Here is a 14,751-nt window from a genome sequence, read left to right on the forward strand (position 1 = left end):
TTTTTTTTCTGTCAACGCTTGGAATTGGCAGTTTCTCTAGGCAACCTGATGTAATTTGGGGGGAGGAGCCAGCAAGCTAAAAAGCCATGAATAATCGAAACCGCAATTACGGAGGGAGACGTGTACAGTCAAAGCAATGCTAGATGTCAAACTGGGAGGGTGATAAGCTTGGTCTCCTCCTCCTGGCTTGACCTTTGGATCCATAAGGGTTTCAAATGTGAGGGTAGAAGGGAGTTTAGAGGTTCCTTGGTTATTTTTTTAAATATTAGGTGACCAGAATGGGGAAAAGGATGTCCGCAAGATACATTTTTTCTCTTATAAGAGAATAAGAGGATAATTGATTATTGTTGACCTGTCTCTGCCTAAAGGGCCTATTTTCTTTTAATAACAACTTAGTTTGTTAAAATTACTTTAATCATCCGCTATGCATTCCTTGGATCCATATAGTGGACTAGAGTTGAAGTTAAGCTATAATGATTTTTCTTGTAACAAGTTTGGGAGCAGAAATGTTTATATTAGTACTTTATTGGCTTATCTTTATTTTTCTGTACAAGTTGTAAATTGTAAATTGAAAAAAAAAAAAAAACAAAAAAAGATACATTTTTTCTATTAAATAATGGAAGGCTGGGTATAATTGGGAGAGAGGGAGATTCGTTCTTTTTATTTATGTGTTTAGTATTGATCTTTAGTGCTAACCAACAAAGTCAACTGGGGAGCCTAACTATATTAACCCCCTCTTCTACAAAGCCGTGCGGGAACGGCCCCGAAGCCCATAGCGATTTAAAGGGCTTCAGGGCTGTTGCCGCGCGGCAGCCGCTAGCGTGGCTTTGTAGAAGAGGGGGTAAATCTTTTAATCAAATTTTGCCTGACTGGAGTTAGGTGAATTTTCAGCCAAAAAAACGAACCTATTGTGTTCAGATGAACATTTATTTAAGGATAGTTGACTAAAATTAGCCAGCAGCTGTTTGATAACAGACCTCTAAATTTGGATTTTTCCATGAATAAATGTGAAACACTGGCATTGTCTACATGTGATGACACCCTAGAATGAAAACTTGAAATAATTTACAAATCACAAGTTCTGCAAATGGCCAGATCTCTGTAGCTGCAGAAATCATGACAGTAGGGAATATATTGCTCCTGATGGCAGACTGCTTGGGAATAATTTTGACAACTTCACCATCATCATTTTCCTAGTCTTCTGAAATTGGACTCAGCCGAGAATGTGAAGCTCGATTCTTCCTGTGACTGAATTAGGGATTAAGGACTTTCTGAACTTAATTACTGATATGGCAGGGCAAGCAGTCAGCATCATCCTAAACATATGACATTTACTATTATTAACTATTATTAGCTCACTTAATCTCACATAGGAGCCTATTCTGTAATGTAACCTAGGTACCTAATGGTGAAACCCAGTATTTAAGAACATAAGACTAGCCTTACTGGGTCAGACCAATAGTTCATCAAACCCAGTAGCCCATTCTCACGGTGGCCAATCCAGGTCACTAGTAGCTGGCCAAAACCCAAGGAGTAGCAATATTCCATGCTACCAATACAGGGCAAGCAGTGGCTTCCCCCTTGTCTTTTTCAATAACATACTATGAACTTTTCCTCCAGGAACTTGCCAAAACCTTTCTTAAAGCCAGCTACGCTTTAAGTAATAATAAAATCCCCCCCTCCCTGCACCTTAAGTTGATAAATATTTATCAACTTAAGGTGCAGGGAGGGGGGGGATTTTATTATTACATGTTTTATATGATAATGGAATATATGGGAAGGAGGGTTGGGTTAGGGGAGGGGATAAGAATTTATGAAATGTATCAATGATTATTTGTAAGTGATGTATTTATTGTTAGTGAAAATGAATGTATTTTAACACTTAATGTAATTTTGAAAATGAATAAAGAATTTAAAAAAAAAAAAAAAAATCAGCTACGCTATCCGCTCTTACCACATCCTCTGGCAACATTTAAGTACCTGTATTTATACCAACCATAGTATAAATATGAGTGCCTAAATGCAGCAGGGTCATACCTAAGTGGGCGTTCTACCCCTTTGTATGGCCCCTGTCAGATTCATGCTTTATAAGTCCAGTGAGTGATATTTGTGACATGAATCTGGTTTTAAGTTTATACTGTAACCAATTTTTTTTTTAGATGAGGCTGTTAGATTTGTCAACAAACCTACAATACCTGCAGAACTTACAATCTCTCTGGACGAGTGCCTAGAGCTGCAGTGTGAGGTGACAGCAGCAGGTGGTGCTGTTGTATGGAAAAAGGATCAAATTGAGGTTAAGCAGGACCAGAGGGTAACAATCACTTCTCAGGGAACTCAACGCAAGCTCGTCATCAAGAATGTGACCCAGCATGACCAAGGGAGCTACACTTGTGAGACAAAGGAGGATGAATTAACATTCCAAGTCAAAATAGTAGGTGAGTAAGGAGATGCTTATTATTTCAGACAAGATCAGAGACCTTTCATGTCGTTCACCACGATATCTTGATCTACCAACTTTCTGAGATAGGCATTGATTCTACAGTCTTGAAATTCTTACAATCTCGCTCATAAACTGTTAATATGAATGTCACCATGTCATCTTCTTGGAAGCCGTTATGCGGAGTCCCGCAGAGATCACCTCTGTCCCCTATTCTTTTCAACATCTATATGTCTACTTTGAAACTTTTCCATCTATCTCCCTTTGAAACATTATATAGATATGCAGATGGCATCTTTGTCCTTCTTGAGATAGATTTGAATATCACAAACCTCGCTGAGAATATAATAGCATGTATAATGAAACTTCAATCTTGGACCCTTAGGCCCTGATTCTGCAAAGTGCGACCCGATTGTAGGCATCTGTAGGTGTCCTACAGCTGTTTAATCAGCCAATCAAGAGGCACGTTTTCTAAAAAAATGCTCCTCAGGCAGGCCGCCTTTATTGAAGGTGCCTCCGGGAGCCTAGGGAGGCCCGCAAGCCCGCCTAAGCTCGCCTAAGGCTAAACGGTAGCCTTATGCGAACCTAGGCGGCCCTACGCGTCTCCCTAGAAGAGCGTGAGAAGCTTACAATGTAGGCTAGCAAAATTCTGGCCTACATGGTAAGTAGACGTGGCCGCTATACTTTATCGCGGCAAGGGATCTCCCTGCCGCGATTAGTATAGCGGCTGCGGCTACGGCTGCCAGTCTCTCCAACCCTCCCCCCCGACGTTCGTGGCAGGTGAGTGCCCAACCCCTCCTGCCAACAAAACCCACAATCACCGGCAGGAAGGTGCTCAACCCTTCCTGCCAGTAGGCCCCACCCCCGACGATTGCAGCAGAAGGGTTCCCAATCCCTCCTGCCGACAGAACCCACCCCCTCCCGAAGATCGCTAGCAGGAGGGTACCCAACCCCTCCTGCTGGATCCCCCCAACAACATGCCCCAAACGCCCTCCACAGACCCCTTCAATGGTCCCCCCCAAAGATCGCTGGCAGGAGGGTGCCCAACCCCCTCCTGCCAGACCCCCAACATCCCCCCCCGAAGATCGCCGGCAGGAGGGTGCCCAACCCCTCCTGCCAGACACCCCCAATGAAACACCCACCCCGGAACCCCCCCTCAGGCTTACCTCCAAGTTGGCCGGACGAGTCTTCGCACCGTCTGGCCAGCAGGCCCGCCTCTGTCCTAATGAGGCAGGCCCGCTCCTCCCCTGCCCAAGCCATAAGATTCTAAGGCCTGATTGTCCCAGGTGCCTAAGGCCCCTCCCACTATAGGGGAGTGTCTCACTCACGGCTCACCACATATTAGCTTCTCCACGTATTCACCATTATAGGACCCCCCAGGGACCCCGAAGAAGACTTTTTGTCGAAACGCGGACCGTGTTGGATCTTGCATCCCTAGCAGACTGGGTCCTTTAAGGCTTTCACGTGGATTACTTCTATTTTATGTGGATGATTTCAGTGTACCTTTGGAACTTTGACATTTTCAAATAAAGTCCATTTAAGGAACATCGTCATTCCACAGAGTTTCTTTTGGTTTCTTTTAACAACTTTGAACAGTTTAGTGTCATCTGCAAATTTAATAGAAACATAGAAATGAGGGCATATAAGGGCCACGGCCCATCTAGTCTGCCCACCCCAATGACCCTCCCCTACCTTTCTCTGTGAATAGATCCCACGTGTCTATCCCATTTGGCCTTAAAATCAGGCACGCTGCTGGCCTCAATAACCTGAAGTGGAAGACTATTCCAGCGATCAACCACCCTTTCAGTGAAAAAGAATTTCCTGGTGTCCCCGTGCAGTTTCCCGCCCCTGATTTTCCACCGATGCCCCCTTGTTGCCGTGGGACCCTTGAAAAAGAAGATATCTTCTTCCACCTCGTTGCGGCCCGTGAGATACTTGAATGTCTCAATCATGTCACCCCTCTCTCTGCGTTCCTCGAGTGAGTACAGCTGCAACTTATCCAGCCGTTCCTCGTACGGGAGATCCTTGAGTCCCGAGACCATCCGGGTGGCCATTCTCTGGACCGACTCCAGTCTCGGCACATCCTTACGGTAATGTGGCCTCCAGAATTGCACACAGTATTCCAGGTGGGGCCTCACCATGGATCTATACAATGGCATAATGACTTCAGGCTTACGGCTGACGAAATTCCTGCGTATGCAACCTATGATTTGCCTTGCCTTGGATGAAGCTTGCTCCACTTGATTGGCAGTCTTCATGTTCTCACTGACGATCACCCCTAAGTCTCGTTCTGCTTCAGTTCTTGTTAGGATCTCGCCGTTAAGGGTGTAAGTCTTGCATGGATTTTGGCTGCCTAATTTCCAAATCATTTATAAATAAGTTAAATAGCACTGGTTCCAGTACAGATCTCTGTGGCACTCCACTGTTAACTCTCCTCCATTGAGAAAAATGACCATTTAACCCTACCTTCTGTTTCCTATCCAGGTACATTAGATAGATTGTGAGCCCACCAGGACAGAAAGGGAAAATGCTTGAAGTACCTGTATGTAAACCGCTTTGAATGTGGTTCTATAACTACAAAAAGGCGGTTTACAAATCTCAATCCCATTCCCATAACCAATTCCTAATCCACAAATGAACTTTACCATCTATCCCATGAGTCATTAATTTTCTCAGGAGCCTCTCATGAGGAACTTTATTAAAAGCTTTCTGGAAATCTAGATACACTACATCAACTGACTCACCTTTATCCACATGTTTATTCACACCTTCAAAGAAGTTAAGCAAATTGGTGAGGCAAGATCTCCCTCGGATGAACCCATGCTTACTCTGTCCCATACTGACTCCGTCTCATTAAATCATGATTGTCTACGTGTTCCACAATTTATTTTTTGTAATTGTTTCCACCATTTTGCCCGGTACTGAAGCCTTTTTAAAAATCGGCAAAACATTGGCCACCCTCCAATCTTCAGGTACTACAGATGATTTTAGCGACAGGTTACAGATCACTAACAGCAGGTCTGCAATTTCAAGTTTGAGTTCTTTTTGTGCCCTGGGATGTATACCATTTGGTCCAGGCAATTTATCACTTTTTAACTTGTTGATTTGGCTTAGTACATCTTCCAGTTTCACCGAGATATCTTTCAGTTCCTCCGCATCATCACCCTTGAAAACCATTTCCGGTTCATGTAGATCTCTTACATCTTTTTCCGTAAAGACCAAAGTAAAGAATTCATTCTATCTCTCCGCTATGACCTTGTCCTACCTGAGTGCCCCTTAATCTTCCAACAGTTTTTCTGTTTCTGATGTACCTTAAAAAAAATTGTTATAAGTTTTTGCCTCTTTGGTAAGTTCTCTTCATATTCTTTCTTAGCTTTCTTTATCAATGCTTTGCATCTAACTTGCCAGTGTTTGTGTCTCTTCTTATTTTTTTCATTCAGATCCTTTTTCCATTCTTTAAAGGATATTTTTTTTTTTGCTTTAATAGCCTCTTTCACATCACCTTTTAGCCATGCTTGGCTCTCTTCTTTCCACCTTTTCTAATATGTGGAATACATCTGATCTGAGCTTCCATGTTGATATTTTTAAATAACATCCATGTCTGGTTTACACTCCTTTTGTCTTTTCCTTATTTGTCCTCTTTCCTATCCTATATTGTATTTCTCACCCCCCTCTCCCATCGGCACTGTAAGTCCCTTACATCAAGTCCATGTCTTTTTTACTCCCTGAATGTTGTAAAACTTTTTAGCTATGTTCATCGCTTACAAGTATGATTAAGTGATTAATCAAATTTTTTTATAAAACTTGAAACTAACCTTATCCTTTTAGCTTCTGTAACACCACATTCCCAAGGAATGCCTTGTCTTTATAATCTCTGTGAAATAATTTTCTAACATCCTAAATGTGCATTAAATATGTGCACAAGTTATATCATTTTTCAAAGAAAGTATATGCACAGCCTTTTGTTCTGAAAAATGTTGCTTTTCAAAAAGCATTTGACAAAGTGTCTCATGAAAAACGTCCTAGGAAATTACTATAGAAAGCCATGGAATAGGAGGTAATGTCCTTTTATGGAAAAGATAGAAAACAGAGAGTAGTGTTAAATAGTCAGTATTCTCACAGAGAAGGGTGAGTAGTTGGCACCCCAGGAGTCTGTTTTAAAATATTTATCAATGATCTAGAGATGGGAATAGCTAGCGAGATAATTAAATTTGCTGACAACACAAATTTGTTAAATTGCAAGTGGATTGTGAAAAATTGCAAGAGGACCTTGCGAGACTGGGAAACTGGGCATCAAAATGGCAGATGACATTTAATGTGAGCAAGTGCAAAGTGATGCATGTGGGAAAGAGGAACCTAAACTGTAGCTAAGGGTTTTGTATTGGGAGTCAACGTCCAGGAAAAGGATCTGGATGCCATTGTTGACCATACATTGAAACACTCAGCTAAGAAAGCAAATAGAATGTTAGAAATTATTAGAAAAGGAATGGAAAACAAAGATGAGAATGTTATACCATTGTAAAACTCCGTGGTGCAGCTGCACCTAGAATACTATGTGCAATGCTAGTCGTCTTATCTCAAAAAAGATATAGCAGAATTAGAAAAGTACAGAGAAGGGCGACAGAATGATAAAGGTAACTTACCCAGGGTCACAAGGAACAGTGTGGGTTTGAACCCACAACCTTAGGGTGCTCAGGCTATAGCTTTAACCACTGTGCCACACTCTCCCCTAGCACAGCTGCTGTTATTCGGTGTGGCTGCATTTCCCCCAATCTCATCCCCCATCTCAAATACAGCCCTTCCCCACATCCAGTCCCACTCTGCAACATCCAGTGCCCTTCCCGGTACTGCTAGCATCATTTATAGAATCTGGGCCTTTATGCCAATAAACTGTTTATCCCAGGACAAGCAGGCAGCATATTCTTAACGCATGGGTGACGTCACCGACGGAGCCCCGGTACGGACCTTTTTAACTAGAAAGTTCTAGTTGGCCGCACCGCGCATGCGCGAGTGCCTTCCCACCCGACGGAGGAGAGCATGGTCCCCAGTTTCTTCGTTTCCGCGGAGCGAAGAAGACGCATGTGTTTTCAACGGCCGTTGAAAAACTAATTTTTGCCTTCCCGCTCGCGTATTTTCTACATTTTTTCCTTTTTTATTATCGGATTCCCTTTACTCTTGTTTTCAAAAAAAAAAACTCGTCGAGTTTTCTTTATTTTTTCAGGCCGGCCCCACCTGTTGCCATCATACAGGCCTCCGGATTTGATTTTGCGGAGGCCGTGTTTCCCTTCATGCCCCCTCAACCGGGTTTTAAGAAGTGCCAGCGGTGTGCACGCCCGATCTCCCTCACCGACCCACACAATTGGTGCCTCCAGTGCTTGGGTCCAGAGCATCGGGCTGACACCTGCACCCGCTGTGCTACGCTTAAAAAGCGTACTTTAAAAAATCGGCAGATCAAGCAAAATATTTTGTTTGGTACCGGATCTGCCATGGAACCAGCTGCGACGTCGACGGCACCACAAAAGTCGGCACCGACGACATTGACACCACCGGATCCTTCCTCGGGATCGTTGGGCCCAGGTAAGCCGGCTAAGAAGCCTCCCTCTTCCCTTGAGCGCCCTCCTACCACGGTTGCGACACCGGCCCTCCCGGCACCGCACCGGCCCCGCAAACGCTCCGCTCCGATCTCGGTGAGTGCCTCATCATCGGCCTCCTCATCGCCGGAGCGTAGAGCGGCACCTATGGTACCGAAGAAGAAAAGAGCGGTACCGGTGCCTCCCTTGGATGACCGCATCGCGGCCATACTCCAAACACAGTTACAGGAGCAGCTGCAACAACTGTTGCCGGCGTTGCTGGCACCGCACCTTCCGGTACGGGACCGGTCCGAGCCCCACACAGTTCCATCGGTATCGACCCCCTCGGTACCGCTTAATACTTCCATGCCGGTGCTCTTGGCAGAAACACCTACAGTACATACCCATGATGCTGCCGCCCCTGTCCGGTCCCAGGAACGACATCGGTCTTCCTCACCCGGTACTGCCTCGGTGCGCTCGGGCAAATCTCTCTCAAAGACCCGCCATGCCGAGCCCTCCACACCGAAGTCCAAACGTACACACCCAGACGTTAGGGACCCAGACTTGTGGGAAGACTCCCCTCACGGTACCGAGGAGGACACTTCATCAACCGATGAAGAACTCTCCATGACCGACACCGTCTCAAAACCAGAGCAATCCTCTTTCTCCAAATTTCTTAGAGAGATGTCAGCAGCTCTTTCCATTCCCTTGGAGTCTGACTCTAAAAAGTCTCAAGCTTTTCTCGATGCCCTAGACTTTGAACAACCTCCCAAAGAGTTCCTGAAGTTGCCTGTCCACGACATCTTACGGGAAACTTTCTATAAAAACTGGGAAGCTCCCCTCACAGTTCCTGGAGCCCCTCGTAAGTTAGACAGCTTGTACCGGGTTATTCCAATCCCAGGTTTTGACAAGTCTCAATTGCCCCACGAGTCTCTCCTGGTGGAATCCACCTTGAAAAAATCTCAGGGTTCCAGTCTATATGCCTCCACCCCTCCTGGCAGAGAGGGTAAAACCATGGATAAATTTGGTAAGCGCCTTTTCCAAAATGCCATGTTAGCCAATAGAGCCAACAACTACACCTTCCACTTCTCCTTCTACATGAAGCATCTGGTGCAACAGCTCTCCTCCTTACAGAAATATCTTCCTGAACGTAAGGTCCCTCTTTTCCAACAGCATATTTCCAGCCTCCTCCAACTTAGGAAATTCATGGTTCGCTCCATCTACGACTCATTTGAGCTGACCTCTCGCGCTTCTGCCATGGCGGTGGCTATGCGCCGTTTGGCATGGCTGAGAGTCTCTGACCTAGACATTAACCACCAGGACCGCCTGGCAAACGCACCTTGTCTGGGTGATGAACTCTTTGGAGAGTCTCTGGACTCCACAACCCAGAAACTCTCCGCACATGAGACCAGGTGGGACACTCTGATCAAACCTAAAAAGAAGACTCCACCTGCTCGCACCTACAGACAGCAGTCGTCCTACCAGCGCAGGTTCTCGGCCAGACCTCTCAACCCGCCTCATCAGCAGCCGCGCCGACCTCGGCAACAACATCAAACTCAGGCTCGCCCTCAGTCTCACCAACCTGCCAAGCCTCTACCTCCGTCAAAACCATCTCAGCCCTTTTGACTCTTTTCTCCAGGGCATAGCCAGTCTCCCAACATCATTGCCTCTTCCTCAGCCGATCGGAGGTCGCCTCCAACTCTTCCTCAGCCGTTGGGAGGTCATCACATCAGACCAATGGGTCCTCCACATCATTCGCCACGGCTACTCTCTCAACTTCCAGACTCTTCCCCCAGACAATCCTCCCGTAGAGTCTGCTTCTCACTCCTCCCAAACCCCCCTCCTCCTGTGGGAGGTCCAATCCCTCCTTCTTCTCAATGCCATCGAAGAGGTGCCTCTGGACCAAAGGGGTCAGGGATTCTACTCCCGCTACTTCCTGGTACCCAAGAAGACAGGAGACCTCCGTCCCATCCTCGATCTCAGGGACCTCAACAAGTGTCTGGTCAAGGAGAAGTTCAGAATGCTCTCCCTTGCCACGCTTTACCCTCTTCTCTCTCAACACGACTGGCTATGTTCCCTGGACCTCAAAGAGGCCTACACTCACATTCCAATCCATCTGCATTCACGTCGCTACCTCCGATTTCAGATACAGCACCGCCACTATCAGTACAAGGTGCTACCCTTTGGCCTCGCATCATCGCCCAGGGTGTTCACCAAGTGCCTTATTGTGGTGGCGGCCTTTCTCAGGTCTCACAACCTCCAGGTGTTCCCCTACTTGGACGATTGGTTGGTGAAAGCACCTACGTCTCCGCTTGTGCTACAAGCCACTCAACACACCATCTCGTTCCTCCATCTCCTGGGGTTCGAGATCAACTACCCCAAGTCGCATCTGCTTCCCACGCAGCGACTTCAGTTCATCGGAGCAGTTCTCGACACCACTCTGATGAGGGCGTTTCTCCCCCCCGACCGACATCGGACCCTGCTCCACCTCTGTCGTCAGGTGCTCCTTCATCAAACCATCCCAGCTCGACAGATGATGGTCCTCTTGGGCCACATGGCCTCGACGGTCCATGTACTTCCTCTCGCTCGACTCCACCTCAGGACACCTCAGTGGACTCTAGCCAACCAATGGTCACAGACCACGGATCCTCTTTCTCATCCCATCTCTGTGACATCGTCTCTTCAGCAATCTCTTCAATGGTGGTTGAACTACTCCAATCTTTCCAGGGGTCTACTCTTCCATCTACCCCCTCACTCCATGATCATAACCACGGATGCCTCCCCCTATGCGTGGGGAGCTCACCTGGGAGATCTACGCACCCAGGGACTCTGGACCCCTCAGGAGCGTCAACATCACATCAATTTCCTGGAACTCAGAGCCATGTTCTATGCTCTCAAGGCCTTCCAGCACCTTCTCTACCCTCAGGTTCTTCTCCTGTGCACAGACAATCAAGTCGCCATGTACTACATCAACAAGCAAGGCGGCACCAGATCTCCCCTCCTCTGTCAGGAGGCAATCCGAATATGGACCTGGGCCACGGCCCACAGTCTACTTCCTCAAGGCTGTATACATCCAGGGCGAACAGAATTCCCTGGCCGACAATCTCAGCCGCATCCTTCAACCTCACGAGTGGACTCTGGACCCTCCAACACTCCACTCCATCTTTGCTCGCTGGGGAACTCCACAGGTGGACCTCTTTGCAGCTCCTCACAACCATCAGCTGCCCCAGTTCTGTTCCAGACTCTTCTCTCCTCATCGTCTGACCCCAGACGCATTCCTGCTCGACTGGACGGATCGGTTCCTCTATGCCTTTCCTCCTCTACCTCTGCTGTTGCGGACGTTATCCAAACTCCGCAGGGACAGGGCCACCGTGATTCTCATCGCTCCTCGGTGGCCTCGCCAACACTGGTTCTCCCTCCTGCTTCAGCTCAGCTCCAGGGAGCCCATTCCTCTTCCTGTGTTTCCTACTCTACTTACGCAGCAGCATCAGTCTCTACTACATCCTAATCTGTCTTCGCTCCACCTGACAGCTTGGTTTCTCTCGGGCTAACCTCTCCAGAGAATCTGTCTCAGCCTGTCCGTCGCATTTTGGATGCCTCTAGGAAACCGGCCACCCTTCAATGTTACCATCAGAAGTGGACCAAGTTCTCCTCTTGGTGTCTACTGCATCGTCACGATCCCACCTCTTTGGCGGTGGAAACTGTACTGGACTATTTGCTTTCCCTGTCCGACGCTGGCCTCAAGTCTACCTCAATCAGAGTCCACCTTAGTGCCATCACTGCGTTTCATGAGCCTATCCTCGGAAAACCTCTCACGGCTCATCCACTGGTTTTCCGGTTCATGAGAGGCCTCTTCAATGTCAAACCACCTCTGAAGCCTCCTCCTGTTGTCTGGGACCTGAATGTGGTTTTATCAGCCCTCATGAAACCTCCTTTTGAGCCTCTTACCACAACTTCGCTCAAACTTCTAACATGGAAGGTGCTTTTCCTCATTGCCGTCACCTCTGCCAGGAGGGTTAGTGAGATTCATGCACTGGTCGCCGATCCCCCGTTCACTATTTTTCACCATGACAAGGTGGTTCTGCGTACCCATCCTAAATTCCTTCCCAAGGTGGTCTCGGCTTTTCACCTCAACCAGTCCATTGTGTTGCCTGTCTTTTTCCCTAAACCCTATTCTCATCCTGGGGAACAGGCGTTGCATACGCTGGATTGTAAGCGTGTCCTTGCATACTACCTTGACCGTACCAGGGCTCACCGCTCGTCCCCTCAGCTCTTTCTGACCTTCGATCCTAACCGTCTAGGTCGTCCTGTCTCTAAACGGACGCTTTCCAACTGGCTTGTCGCCTGTATTGCGTTCTGTTATGCTCAGGCCGGTCTCTCACTGGAAGGTGCTGTCACGGCCCACAGGGTCAGAGCTATGGCTGCTTCTGTGGCTTTCCTCCGTTCCACGCCCATCGAGGAAATCTGCAAGGCTGCCACTTGGTCCTCAGTTCACACGTTCACTACTCACTACTGTCTGGATGCCTTCTCCAGACGGGATGGACACTTCGGCCAATCTGTGTTGCACAATTTATTTTCCTAATGGCCAACCATCCCTCCTCCCTCTCTGTTAGCTTGGAGGTCACCCATGCGTTAAGAATATGCTGCCTTCTTGTCCTGGGATAAAGCACAGTTACTTACCGTAACAGGTGTTATCCAGGGACAGCAGGCAGATATTCTTACGTCCCACCCTCCTCCCCGGGTTGGCTTCTTAGCTGGCTTATCCTAACTGGGGACCACGCTCTCCTCCGTCGGGCGGGAAGGCACTCGCGCATTCGCGGTGCGGCCAACTAGAACTTTCTAGTTAAAAAGGTCCGTACCGGGGCTCCGTCGGTGACGTCACCCATGCGTTAAGAATATCTGCCTGCTGTCCCTGGATAACACCTGTTACGGTTAGTAACTGTGCTTTCTGCCAATAAACTGTTTCTGCCATACTGGCCATTATCTGTTATTTATTAGGCCAGCTTAGTTTCTCCTAACTCGGTTGTATTTTTTTTTTTAATTCCCATATAGTTAGGGCTGTATATACAGATCTATCTCATGCATATTCATTGTAGATATCCTGAAAATCTGATTGACTGGGTGCTGTAGAGATTCAGATCATTCATATTGATAAAACTGTGACGGAAAGGGTCCAGTGAATTCTGAGCAGAGCAGTCCTTGGAAAATAAATCCCTGCCCTGTATGGAAAATGATGGCCTGCATTACTTCTCAACGACTTGAATTTTTTCTTACTTTGTATTTCCATATTTTCAAATTTTTTTTTTAATTTCTTCATAGAACCAGAACCTATATTTATAAATCAGGAGAAGGTGCAGAAGGAGGTGAAGGCCTCCCTCACAGAGAACATCACCCTGAGCTGTGAGGTATCCCAGGCCATGACCGAAGTGAAATGGTTCAAGGATGGGAAACAGATCACTTCCACCAAGAGGGTGAAGTTGGTCTCTGAGGGTAAATCCCGCAGGCTGGTGGTTGAGCATCTGGAGAAGAAAGACGCTGGAGAGTACACCTGTGAGGCAGGGGGACAGAAGATGACTTTCAAAGTTAATATCACTGGTGAGTGAAGCCTTTGTTCATTTTCATTGATTTGTTATTTCAGTCTCTGTCCATTTGCTGCTTAAAGGAAGTGAAATTCGAGAAAACATTTCTTATTTTTCTAGTACAGTTTCATGTATGGCAATAGGGGGCTGAGCTAAGATTTGATTGTGTCACTTTCCTTGACATGCACACACCTTTCTGCTCTTCTAAAATGCAGTAATTGTAACATGTTTTAAATATGAATAAATCATGGCTTGTCTTGAGAGTATTTGAGTTTACATGGAGATGATTTGTTCCCCCCAGGATATCATCCCTTCCCTTGTGTAGCAATTCCACTTCCAAGTAATTTCAGCTGGTGTAATTTGATGAAGAGATTTTGCAAGCAAGTCAGATTAGCTTACTTTTTTATCCACAGGTCCTTATCCCCTGGTTCTTCATAGGGGCGCTCTCCCCCTTTTCAGGGGTTGATGCAAGAGTTTAGAAAGGTATCAGGATTCTCAGTGAATGTTGCAATATCATTATTCAGCCCGTGTAATTTAGCCCCTACAGCTCAAGTCAGAGACTTAGGGCTAGATTCACTAAAGATAGCAACTCAGTTGCTGTTGGACGATTCTCTGGCTGATTCTCCAACAGTGATTGATTCACCATCAAGTTTGCATGCAAACGCAACCGATTCAATTGCTCAGTGAGTGACTGACACATATGTGGAGCCCTAACAGCAGTGACAGGGAAAGCAGCCGCCTGTCACTGCTGTTAGAGCTTCTGGTTTTTTTTTCCAGTGGCACAGATGGTGTGCGCATGTTAAACACACACCAACTGTCCCATTAAAAAAGCCCCCCCCCGCGCTAGCAGCACCGAGACACTGTCAACACCCCCAAACCCCAAAAAGATGGCAGATGGATGCCTACTCCCTCTTGCGGGCAGGAAACAGAGGGTAGGAGTGAAGGGCCACTACTCGGACTGGATGAGGGTCACGAGTGGTGTTCCGCAGGGCTCGGTGCTTGGGCCGCTGCTATTTAATATATTCATAAATGATCTAGAAACAGGGATGAAGTGTGAGATAATAAAATTTGCGGACGATACAAAACTATTTAGTGGAGCTGGGACTAAAGAGGAATGCGAAGAATTGCAAAGGGACATGAACAAACTAGGGGAATGGGCGGCAAA

At 46.9% G+C, this 14,751-nt stretch overlaps 1 protein-coding gene across 16 annotated transcripts in view; it reads left to right on the forward strand.

Moving 5' to 3' along the window:
• OBSCN (obscurin, cytoskeletal calmodulin and titin-interacting RhoGEF) overlaps positions 1-14,751 on the forward strand; it is a 762,040-nt gene that overhangs the window by 115,590 nt on the left and 631,699 nt on the right. For all 16 annotated transcript variants that reach the window (XM_033931804.1, XM_033931806.1, XM_033931805.1 and 13 more), the window contains exons 9-10: positions 2,160-2,435; positions 13,327-13,602. In XM_033931804.1, coding sequence (XP_033787695.1) covers positions 2,160-2,435; positions 13,327-13,602 — 552 coding nt within the window. The remainder of the gene's footprint in view (positions 1-2,159; positions 2,436-13,326; positions 13,603-14,751) is intronic.

Source organism: Geotrypetes seraphini, chromosome 2 (genome assembly GCF_902459505.1).
Source record: "Geotrypetes seraphini chromosome 2, aGeoSer1.1, whole genome shotgun sequence".
Lineage (NCBI taxonomy): Eukaryota > Metazoa > Chordata > Amphibia > Gymnophiona > Dermophiidae > Geotrypetes > Geotrypetes seraphini.